We start from the raw sequence: 12722 nt of genomic DNA on the forward strand, positions 1-12722 counted from the left end.
CAACCTTAAGTTGTAGATTCCATCACACCCATTTTATAGATAGGAAGACTGAGGCATAAAAGGTAAGTTGTATAAGGTCACACAGCTGTAAAGCAGAAGAGCCCAGACCTTGATGTCACATGCTTAGCCACTGCCCTGTATTTCCTCTTTATACTAAACAAAGCCCTTACACATTATGATAGAAATCTATCTTCAGATTAATGTTGATCATCTATTTTGGGACAAGTTGTTTCACTAGTTAAGAATTTATATAATTCTTCTACTATCCAGCCCACATCTCTGAATTGCTCACGTAAATGTCTTAAGAAATTTTAAAAGATATCTTCTTTAAAATCAAGATATGTAATGTCTGTGACATTCTCCTAATGGACTAGTTTGATAAAGCCTTCAAAAAAGAGAATTGGCACAATATTTTTTAAAAAATAAACTTTTAATTGAAGTATAACAAACTTGCACATAATAAGCATGTATTGAATTCTCGATTTTCGTGAAGTGAACACAGCCAGATAATTACAGTTAAAATAAAGAAAGAAAACATTATCAGCATCCATGGCCCGCTTACCCAAGGACTGCCTGTCCATTACCCATGAAAAGACCCAGCACCATAGCTGCGCATAATAACAGACACAGTGGTACTAAGCATGTCATCCTAGTTCTCTGAAGCATTTAGACTGTGGAATACAGAGAGGATTGGCCAGTTGGAAGTGAGTGGAAAATGGGGCACATTAAAAACAGACACAGATTATGCTATGAGAAGTAGCACAGGTGGGCCATAGGGAGAGCATCTAGTCCCTAACTTGCCTTGGATCCTAAACAACTCTCTGCCTTCAATCCATGTGTATCCATAAAATAAATCATCCTTTTCCTAAGGTGCCCTTTTTCTTGCAAGCAGAAGATATTAACAAAACTGTAAGGCAGGAAGACTCCTCAACCCCATGATTGTGATTCCCAACTCCAACCAATCGGTGGTGTTTGCCTAGAGAATTGTGGGGAAAATGACTCTGAGGCTGAGTTCAATGTAAAAGAGTATTGTGGTGTCTGCCATGTTTGTGTTTGGGGGGAAGGAGAATGGAAAGGAGTCAGGGATGGTGTCATATACTTGCCATCCCTGCTGTTAGCCAATATAATAAAGAAATCAAGGGATGGAAAAAAATGAGCAATTAATTACAATATTAAGCTGGATATTTCTGTTTTATAAATACTTTCCCTTAGCTGTTCCCCTCATCCCCCTCTATAGCTCAGGTACAACACTTTTATTTGCCAGAGTCTCTTGAGTATGTAAAGAGTATAGGATACCTTATAAACTAGATATGACTGCAGAAGCTGGATTGTTTATAGAATAATCAAGTCATATAGGCACCTCCCTGGAACAGAGAGAAATACTCTTGTTACACTGATGAGGCTATACTACATAGATGGGAAAGCAATTCTTTTCCCTCTAGGAAAAGCATGTAAAGATTAAGTTTACATTAGCTGAAAATAATTCAGTAATAACCTGTATGGGCCAACTTCAGGTTTGCAAGAGCATGACATTGAAAAATATGCTTACACATGTGCTGATTAAGATACTCATAACAGGAAGAGAAGCCTTTGTGAAATTCATATTTCAGGGCCATTAATCACTATTCATACCCCCAATTACTAATTAGCTTATCGTATCCCTCAATCTACTTTATAGAGCACCTGTGGTGGTGAGCCATCCCTGTGCTAGCTTTCCCAATTATAGAAGAACAGTAAGAATAAATACAATGACTATGTGTTTGTTTTTGTGAAATATTGCCCTTTATTGGGATTTTAAAATGTATTTTATGGACTATGCAAGTATTGTATTTTAAACCTATAAATAATTTTATTACTTATTTGTTTGCTAAAGAAATGAGGTAAGCCAGAGAGTGTTCAGTCACCCCTGACTAATAGGAGTTCAGCAAGTTTAATTGACAGCTATTCCAGAAGAACTGGAAAAGTAGTTTGCCTTTAACTTTGACTCTGTTGTAAAAAGTTGAATCCACAAAATTATAATATGTTCTAAAATGCTGCTTGCAGAATTATGTGGGAAGTATGTTCTTTTGGACTTCAAAGGATCAGGCTAAGATCAACAGCACTCAGTACCAGCAACAAGCCTTTGGGAAATTTTCATGATTTCTCACATAGGCTAAGGAACCAGCCGAGGTATTGGTCCCCAACTCCTGGAGCTGAGGAATCGCCCACAGTTAGCAGTCAACATGCAGCTAAGGATGCAGGTGGGGTCCCACGTGGCATCCCCTTGGAGTACGGAAGTGGGCTTCCTAATGCCTGTGTGAATGCTTGAGACACATCCAGATATACATAATTAACACCTATAAATCCAAAGCATGAACAAAAGGCCTCAACGTCTCTCTTCCCATGTCTTTCATTCTCTTCCTTTGGAATGAACCTAATTCAACCTTTCAAATCATTTCTGTTTTTCTTCCCGACCCTGCTTCCTGTCTCTAAATGTGGTCACCACCTTATGATCACACCTCTGCCCCGGGTCTTCTACGTGCTCTGTCTTCCAGAATTCCCTTCACTCTCAAGTCTTCCATTTTGACTTCCACATAGCTAATTCTTTGAATGTATACTTTAGCCTGATCTTCCTAGTTCTAGGCCCATATCTTCAATTGCCTGCTAGATATCTCCTCAATATGTAAACTCAATATATAAAATTTTGTTTGTTTTTCCTGGACTTCTCCATTCTTGACTTCTTTTTTAATGGTGTCAACTTGCCACTTTCATTCAGACTCAAAACCATGGAGTCATATTTTAATCTTCTCTAATTTTTAACATCCAATCTCTCAAATTCTTCAAAATGTTTTTTTTTTTTGCATCTACTCTTCCCTCTCCATTCCTACCATGACCACCTTAGTTCATTCAGATTTTCTTATTTCCTTAACTCTGAGGTGCCTCTATTTTCATGATTTTACATACCTAAACTCAAGATTTATTTTGTAATCAACATATACATTTAATGTAGACTTTTTTATTACAAAAATCTGTTATGTCAAGTGTCTTAAAATTAAGCAAATATGGCATCTCAGACCTAGATGATTGTGCTTCTACTTGCTCTTCCTGCCTTCATTCTCTCGCTTCTCTAATTTGTCCTGCACACTGCTGCCTGATTAATCTCCTTAAAAGACTGCTTTCATGAAGTCATTTCTTTGCTTAAGGAAGACTTCAGTGGTTCCCATTCCCTGCCTGCTAGGTAAGGTATGCCCAGGGGATGAACTCTGGCATGGAAGGTCCCCAGTGATCACGCCCTGACCTCTTCCTGTTCTTACCAACATTATTTCCCTACCCGGGTCCTTAGGCCCTCTCTACCTCTGAGGTGTCATTCCCCACGATTAGAAGGCTATTCCTCCTGCTACTTACACCCTCCTCGGGCTTCAAGTCCTATCTCTGTTGTGAAACCTAACCTGAACACCCTATTTCAAAATGGTCTCTTCCTCCTCTAAATTCCTGTAGCAATTTCCTCGACTATTCATTTCATACTTATTACTAATTACCATCAGCAATCGATCTGATGTTTTCTAAGGAAACTGAGAAAATCAGTTACATCAGTTACTTCACTCCACGTGTCCTATTTCGCTCATCAGATCATATATTCCTTGAACTTGGCTCTGCTGGTATTCTTGACTCCCTGATATATCCTTGAATCATGACTTATTTAAGACATACAGTCTAATAAGCATTGAGTCAAACGGGAAGGTCACATCGCTTTTCAAAGAGTCATTGCTATCCTGATTCTTTTCTCCCTGGTTAGAACGAGTCACTCGTAATCAACTTCCCTTATCTACTTTCCTCCAGCACCCAGGCTTATGTAGTCGTACAACACTGCTGCTCAGTCTTTATAGTGAACCAAGTGTAAAAGAGAATGGCGAGTTGAAGAACAAGGAGAAACTCAGTGGTGTGATAGATGTGTGAAGGCAGAAAGTAACTGGAGATGCAGCTAGGATGTGGGGTACGGCCAGGTCAGGCCGTGCTAAGGAGATCAGACTTCCTTTCTCCTCTCTGGGATTGGAAGATTTTTTAAATTAGGGGAGTGACATGATCAGATTTGCTTAATTAGAATTGTGGAAGATGGATTTGGAAGAGGAGGAAGGACTAGAAGAAGGAAGACTAGTTAGGAATAAAATTTCATGACTGGAATTAAGGTGCTGGTAGTGGGAATTAAAAGCAAGAGGCTGGAATCAAAAGGATGTGGGCAGAGCTTGATGGCAAAGGTGAGAGTGAAGGGATCATCATGGAAGAGAATGGCTGATGTTTCTGCTTCAAAAAACAGTGACTGGCAAACTCTTATCTGAAACAGAAGAGAAGCAGATGCGGGGAGGGCTGGAGGAAGTGAGAAGATAATGAGCTCTGATTAGGGTATGTTGAATTTGCAGCACCTAAAGGACATTTTCAGGAGATTGAGGACGTGGGGAAAGACATGGGTTGCAGATACAGATTTGTGGTAAGGCATAACTCACCCTCCAAAATTTATATCTATTTTGAAATACACTGCTACTCCTAGCCCAAGGCACCCAACTACACTTCTTGTACTACTTGTTTCGCCAGATTTTTCTAAGGCCCCTGACTCCCACCCAGTCTGTTATACTTTTAGTCTTGGCCAGTTCAGATTCTTGTGACAATATTTTACATATGTCAGTTATCTAAGTCTTAGACAATAGAGTCTTAGACATTATTAACTTTAATTTTATAGCACGTAAAGTTCTGTGGAAACCCAAGGACTTCAGTTTGTTGTGCTTTGTGTTAAAAATTCAGGGGTGTTTCCCTGGCCATGTTCCTTCTTTTCCAACTCACTTTTTCCAACTACCCTGTCTTTTGCCCTCAAGCTTCTTTTCTCTTAACCCTTTCTTTACACTTTTGGTCACTACCTCATTCTTGAAACTGTCTTCTTTCTGGGTTTCTATGACACCTCCTGATTTTCCGCCTACCTCCAGCCTCTCTGGCTGCTCTACTTCCTCAAACCTCTACTTAAAAATTAATGTTCTCTAGGATTTCCTATTTAGCCTTCCTTTCATCTCATGTTAGTAGACACCTAACGTGACCTCATCTACTTGCATGGCTTCACAAACAACCACTGAAAATTATTTCTAAATCTGAATCTTTAGCCCAGTCTTCTCAGCCCAAACCCAAACATCTAACACTTTTTAGGACATCTTTATTTGGATGTGTCCCACAAGCACTTCAAATCCACTGCCAAAATGAAGTGTTCTTCCTCTCCGTCAACTTGGGCTTTCTTCATGCTAAGTCTCGGTGAATGGTATTATAAGGCACCCAGGAATCTGGGAGGCGTCCTTGACTTCTCCTCCTTTGTCTCTCAAATTCACTCTGCCATGAAATCCTATCAATTTTGCCCTTTAAATGAGCATTTTCCTAGAAGAGAACATGGTATGATTGAGTATAAGAAAGGAGTGAGCATAGCACACAGAGAAGACTAGCCTGACAAGAGAAAAGTTTTGTTGAGGAACATCGGAAAATATGGTTGTATTATGAAGTGGGAGAATACCTCGGAACGTAACTGAAAGGCCACATAGAGTGTTTCCGAGTGGATGTGGTTGTAGAACTACCAAACATTGGCAGATGGATGAAATGGTAATTTCAAGGCTCAGTTTAAAAAATCAGTCACATGAGAAATAGGAGTCAGAGCAACGATTACCTTAGTAACTAGAAATAACCATTTCTTGGGTTTCACTGAAGACATGAGAAAAAAAAGCTAAGCATTCCAACTAGGAGCTCAGAAAATCTGACCTTGAAATTAAATGTAAGTGCAAGCGCTACTAAGAAAACAAAAAATATGAATTCTTATTGAAGAAGGCAAATTGAAATTAGGTGTTGGTGGTACAGCAAAAATAGACTGTGTTGAAAATAATTGCAGCAATGACATTATTTGATTGAACAGTGCTTGTAAGCCATTCCTTAAGTATAATCTTTAAATTGAATATATAGATATATTTGTTATCACCAACTTGAAATGTGATGATGATTTCCTAAAACGTCTGGATTTCCGCAGGCCTCAATAAAAATTTTAGGTTAAGTAAACTACATTATAATATAGCACACTATATGACATTGATACATTGACAAACATGGTAATTTCCATTTTATTTGGCTTAGATACTAATTAACTCAGAGTAAGTGCACTCCCCTCTCCAATGTGGTTAGTCAGTAGTTAAAATAAGAGGGAAAAAGTACAAGCCAGACAGCTCTATATACTATGTCTAAAAAGCAAAGGAAAAAATAAAATAGTTGCAGCAAACTTTGCATTTTTAGAAATAAACTACATTTATGAAGTAGAAGATTCAAAAAGTAAAAACAACTCCACTTTATCGGATGAAAGCATGAGGAGTCTGAAGGAAAGAGTTTATTTTCAGCTCTCAATTTAGAAATGCTGAGACCACGAATTTCAGCACAGTAACTGAGAAACAAATAGCAACCATAGAACGACTAATATGAGTTAGCAGTAAACAAACAAAAAACCTTTAAAAATAAATGATGGATGTGATAGCTTTAAAACCAAAGCTTTCCTCTTTCTCCTTGTAATTCCCCCTTTGTTTCTGATTACAATTTCAATGATAAAGCTCTACCGAAATGCTAAATTACTTACATGAGGTCCTTGAAAGCACAGCTCTCGGAAAGGATACACATTGATTTCCATTGTGTAGCACTAGCTCTGTCCCCGGTGTTTGTTTGAATCAATGAGCAGAACAGCTGTTCGTTCTCTTGGTTTAGCTGCCACAGAGCAGTCATTAATAGGCACCTGAATTCAGACTAAATGTTGAGCCCCGCCTCGCTGAAACGGAAGGAAAAAAAACGTGTCTCTAAACTCTTATATTCCTGGACAGCAGCTTGAAAGTAGGAGGACAGTTACTGTCTGGGTGTTATGTTACTTCCCTGTCTTTGATAGACCATTCTACCCGATAATTTTATTTTCCACTAGAAAAATTATTTTCTTCTGAGTTTCTTGAATGTAGAAACAAAAATCTACAATCAAAATCTCCGTAGTCGTTTTCATCCACAGGTACATTCAAAACATTTATTGATGTAGTACTTTTGAGTCAAAAAGTAAAATAAAAGATTAACCTAGAGGATTTAAGTTTCTTAATAGTCACAGACTTCAACATATTTAAAACCCTTAGCTTCATGAAATTAAAGGAAAAACCAATATTGTTGCATTTTATCTATGCTGCATTAGAATAGAAAACTGTTGCTACATTTGATAGAGGATATACCTTGCACGTTTGGTGCTCAGGGACTCCCACCCCCACGTCATACCCCCAACAGCTAGATTGGTGACAAGGAATATAGGCTGATGATCTGCTTATTTCCATTTCATTGGTATATGTTCATTTGAACACATCACCAGCCTAGCCTTACCTACTACACAACTTTACATTCTACTTAAGAAAAGCTAAAATAAAAAGTAATCCATTTTTAAGAAGAGAACACTTTATACTAATGTTTTTAAAAATCAATGAACAGGATGGGAAGCATATATAAACAAGCAAAAGCTAGCACATTTACTGAACTAGCACAGGCTAGCCCAAACCAAAAACAATGAAATCGACTTTAAAAATCCTAAATAAAGTGTTAGTAGGTAAAATTCAACAATGTATGAAAGGAATAATACCAAGTGACCAAAAAAATAACATTTGTCTCTGGGCGGTGCGGATGACTCAGTTTTAGAAAATGTTTTGATGTAATCTGTTATATTAAAAGAGAAAAACTATGTTAGATTTTGAAAAAGCATTTGCTACACCCATTTCTAATTTTTTAAAAAATTAAACGAAAGCTCTTTCTGTCATGTAGGATATCTGGAAACTTCCTTAACTCATTAAAGAAAACTTACCAAAATCACATTCACAAGTGATGGTGAAACAAAAATCTTCTCATGCTATTGCCATCACTATTCACATTGCACTGAAGGTTGTAACCAATGCATCAAGACAAGAAAAATATATGAAGTGTAAATACTGGAAAATAAGAATTAAAGCCATTACAGTTGACCCTTGAATAACGTGGGGGTGAAAGGCACCAAACCCCAATGGAGTGAAAAATCTGCATATAACTTTTGACTCCCTCAAAGCTTAAGTTGTCCCTCGGTATCCACGGGGATTGGTTCCAGGACTCCTCACTGATACCCAAATCTGCAGATGCTCAAGTCCCCCATATAAAATGGTGTAGATCAATGCATACTGTTGGTCCTCCATATCTGCAGACTCCCAACTGTGGATCAAAACCAGTACAGGTAGTTATTGAAAAAAAGCCCACACATTTCAAACTTGTGTTGTTCGAGGGTCAACTAAATTATCTATAGATTGCATGGCTGTCTGCCTACATATCTCAAGAGAATCAACTAAAATAACTATTATAATCAATGAGACTTTACTAAGGTGACTGGATGCAAACCCCCCAGTAATAACTAATAAGAAAATGTAACGGGGAAAAAATCCCATTCACAAGAACCACAAAGACAATAGAGGACCTAGGAATTAACCTAATTAAAAATGTGTTAGGAATTAACCTAACTAAAACTTTACTAGAAGACTTAAGAGTTCAATAAATATATAGACATTCTATGTGCCTAAGTGGGAACACTAAATATTATAAAGATAATTCTTCCGAAATAATCTATAAATCCAAGGCAATCCCAATGAAAAATTTCACAAGATTTTTAATTGAACACAAAAACCTGCTTCTCAAGCTCTTCTAGAATAGAAAATAAGCAAAAACCCCAAAAAACAAAAGTTTGAGGAAAAAATGAGATGGATAACTTTCCCTACTAGATATGAAAACAATCTGTACAATTACAGTAATTAAACCAATGCAGTATTAGAGTAGGAATAAACAAATAGATTAATGAAAGAGAATAGAGTCCAGAAATTAACCCATTTAATTACTCATAGGAATTTAGCATATGATAAAGATGGAATTTCTAAACAGTGGGAAATTAAAGATTATTCAAAAATAATACTACTGGAACAATAAGAGAGCCACAAGGAAAAAAATAAAGTGAATCCCTACCTTATACACATACACAGAAATAAATCCATATTTAAGATCTACATTATAAAACTATTAGAAGAAAACACAGGGAAATATTTTTATAATCATAGAGTAGGAAAGACTTAGTAGTCATAAAAAACACATATTTTATTAAATAGAAATTTAGGGAACTGTGTCCTACACAACTAGACTGAGAAACAACGGCTTGAACTGGAGTGGGGGGAAGGGGAGGTGGAAGAAAGGGGGGAAAAAAGAAATTAAAAACGCCTCATGAAAATAGAAGACCAGGAGAACTATTCGCAACATATCCCTCAGACAAATGCTTAATAACTATAATATATAGAATTCCTACAAATATACTATTTTTTAAAAAAAGCAAGCTAATAGAGAAAAAGTGGCAGAGGAGAAAAAAGAAAATTCTTAGAAGAGGAAATGCAAATATTCCAATAAATATTTGGAAACATCCTCAACTTCACTTGCACACAGGGAAATGTAAGTGAAAACAAACAGGAGGAATTGTTTTTTGCCCATCAAATCGTACAAAGCTAAAAGGATTGATGATACATAATGATGGTGCTGCTGTTGAAAAAACAAGACCTCATAGTCTTTTGATGGGGCCATAAAAGCTTACATCCTTTCTGGAGATCAATTTGGCACATTTATCAGAATTTTTAATATATGCTCATCACGTCCACTTCAAGTCATTTATCCTACATATATTCCTGCAAATGTATACAAAGATCTATGTGAAGTTATGATCATTATACCTTTTTAAAAATTGGAGATAACCTAAATCACTCTCAATAGGAGACTGGTTATAAAAATACATATTATAAAATACTATGTGATTGTTAAAAAGAAATACATACAAGGTCTGTATGTATTTGCATGAAACACCTCCTAGGGCATGTTATTAAATGTAAAAGCAGCATAAAAACTATATGAATAGTGTGATCCCATGTACGTAAAAAAAAAATCTAAACTACATTCTATACATTTTATAGATATGTACAGATACGTAAATAACCATATTGTTATCACTAAACCACATATTTTATTCCTAAAGCGATTTAGAACTCAAAAAAGCACAATTCAAACAGGATTTCCACTCTTATGCCACTTAAGAACTTAGAGAATTCAGGTATGTATGTAGTCTTTACTATTTAACTATTTTACTATTATGACACTCTTTACTATTCTTTTTTTCCTTGATTCTTTGCTTTTCCATATAAATTTTCGGAAGAACTTGCCAAGTTTCATGAGAAACTCCAGTTGGAATTTTTATTGGTTTAATTAATTTTTAAATTTCCTCTGTTCCTATAACGTGAAAGCTCTTTGATGACCAAAGTCCATGTTTGTCTTGTTCTCACTGTGTTCCTCTCACCAAGCCCAATGACTGGAATATAGTAGGTGCTCAATAAATATTTGTGGAATGGTTGGATGAATGAAGGAATGAGTGAATGACCTACCACAGCATAATGACTCAACATACAATGTTGTGCAGGCATTTAAAATTTCATTTTCAAAGTTTAGTTAATTATGGGAAAATGTTCACAACATATTACATGAAAAAGTAGGCTTCAGAACTTTTAAAATAAAATGACTATAATTTTTTATGTATGCATACAAAAAACTAAGAAGGAAATAAAAAAACAACAGTGGTTGGGTGTCAAACTTGCAAATTGTTATTTTCTTATTCATTTTTTTCTAACTTTTTATAATTAGCATGTAATACTTTATAATAAAATAATAGACAGGATTAAAAATAATAAGCAAAAGAAAGTATCACAATATTTAAAGTTTATAGGGCGTATGGGAGGGCAGTGCTGTCTAATTCCATAAGTTCAGGAGCTACTAGGTTGCTTACTACCTTCTAGTTCAGGTTGGAGTTTTATCAATGCACAAAAGGAAATCTTAAAACTTTTTTTTATTGAGGTATAACACATAAAAAAGGGCACAAATCATAAGGTGTACAGCTCAGTGGATTATTACAAGATAAATACACTGTGTAACCATTGCCCAGGTCAAAAAAAAAAGGCCCCCAGAAGCCGGTGGGAGCACCGCTTCCTCCCTCCCCCCACAGAAACTGCTCACTGGGTTCTGCAGGCTCAAGGCTGCCAGGCAAGTTCAGGGCAGCCACAGGGGAAGCAAGTAGAGACACCTCTTGGGGAGGAGAGAACCTACTGCCACCCCAGCCAACCTCCCAAACTGGGAGCACCTGACCAATGTCAAAGTGTGATACTAAGATTTTCTATAGGTGGAATGCAGCAACACATAAAATAAAATTTAACAAAACCTCTAGACTCCCTTTCTCTTATCTTCCCTCACTGTATCCACCACTGTGACCCCAGAAAGAGGACGAGGTCAAATGCCACCACAGCAGGGAGATTCGGCAGGGAAAATTCTTGCAAAGAGAGAGTAAGTCCACTTCTTCCAGCCCCACGGGTGGTGAGAGGAAAATGTGAGTGGGGCGGAGATGACGAGAAAGTGAGCAGGTGAACGTGACTCGTGTTTCTCCCTCCCAGGCTAAAGTCTGGAGTGTGGTCGTGGGGTGCTGATGGGTTCAAAGGGATGCCAGGAGTAGAGGGGTTTTGCTCAACTTACCATTCGGGACTCCGGGTGCCTGAGTCTGTTCAGGCTGTAGAACAAACTACCATAACACACAGTAGTTTGTAAACAACAGAATTTTATTTCTCACAGTTCTGGAGACTGGAAGTCCAAGATCAGGGCTCCAGCATGGTGGGGTTCTGCAGAGGACCCTCTTTCAAGTGGCAGACTGTCAACATTTCGACTTCTTGTTGTAGCCTCATGTAGCAGAGAGCAGAGAGAAAGCCAGTGCTCTCCTGACTTTTATGAGGGTTTTAAATCCCATTCCGTGAGGGCTGCACTCCCGTGACCTCGTTAATCCTGTTTACCGGCCAAACGTCCCACCTCCTAACAGCACCACATAGGGGGTGGGTAAGGTTGCAACATATGAATTTGCAGGAGACACAAACACTTAGTTCATAACAAAGCCTCACAGGACCCCTTCACCCCTGCCCCACCAACATGGGGTGGCTGCAGGAGTGAAATAAATGGTACGACATGGTTAGGCAGAAGGAAGCTTGAGCTGAATGTCTCAGCTATTCTCCATTTACTCCTGAGAGGCAATTGTTCTCAAAGGAGTCAGTTCCATTACCAAGAGGGGCATATTTCAAAGTGTGTGTATGTGTGTGTGTGTGTGTGTGTGTGTGTGTGTGTGTGTGTGTGTTCTTAGTTGTCACAATGAGGAGCGGGTGCTTTTGTTTTTCATTGGCTAAGAGGAAGTTTTTGCAATGCCAGGAATTGTCCTGCGCAATAAAACAGTCTCCTGCCCCAAATGGCTGGACTGCTCCTATTAAAAAATTCTGCCCAATATTATGCCCACGTGTAGAGACTTTAAGGAATGTGTACTTACATAAGGAAATATAGAATTGTCTTCGGCAATTTGTTGGGAAGTTCAAGGGTGTTATGTATCATGGGTCTCCCCTACCCACCTACCCCCTCGGGGCACAGAAATTCCTAATTAATCATTACATGTTTACAGATTATGAAACAAGCCACGGTCTGAACTTAAAGCAGTGTTGCAGTCAGAGAAACCACCTGGCCCACCAAAGAGTAATGTTAAAATAACTCAATTATTTTTCTTACATTTCCCAAATAAGATAAAAGGGTATACATAA

The 12722-nt window shown here is 37.7% G+C and overlaps 1 protein-coding gene across 3 annotated transcripts in view; it reads right to left on the reverse strand.

Moving 5' to 3' along the window:
* Positions 1-11810, reverse strand: part of GNE (glucosamine (UDP-N-acetyl)-2-epimerase/N-acetylmannosamine kinase) — a 45748-nt gene extending 33938 nt beyond the window's left edge. For 2 of the 3 annotated variants that reach the window (XR_004424695.1, XM_033123478.1), the window contains exon 1: positions 6623-6688. Coding sequence is in view for 2 of the 3 variants with exons in the window: in XM_033123478.1 (XP_032979369.1) it covers positions 6623-6673 (51 nt within the window). In the remaining variant the exon portion in view is untranslated. Of the gene's footprint in view, positions 1-6622; positions 6809-11625 lie in introns of those variants that run through there. The other variant, XM_033123479.1, reaches the window with a different exon arrangement.
* Positions 11811-12722: the final 912 nt, after the last annotated feature.

Source organism: Rhinolophus ferrumequinum, chromosome 12 (assembly GCF_004115265.2).
Source record: "Rhinolophus ferrumequinum isolate MPI-CBG mRhiFer1 chromosome 12, mRhiFer1_v1.p, whole genome shotgun sequence".
Lineage (NCBI taxonomy): Eukaryota > Metazoa > Chordata > Mammalia > Chiroptera > Rhinolophidae > Rhinolophus > Rhinolophus ferrumequinum.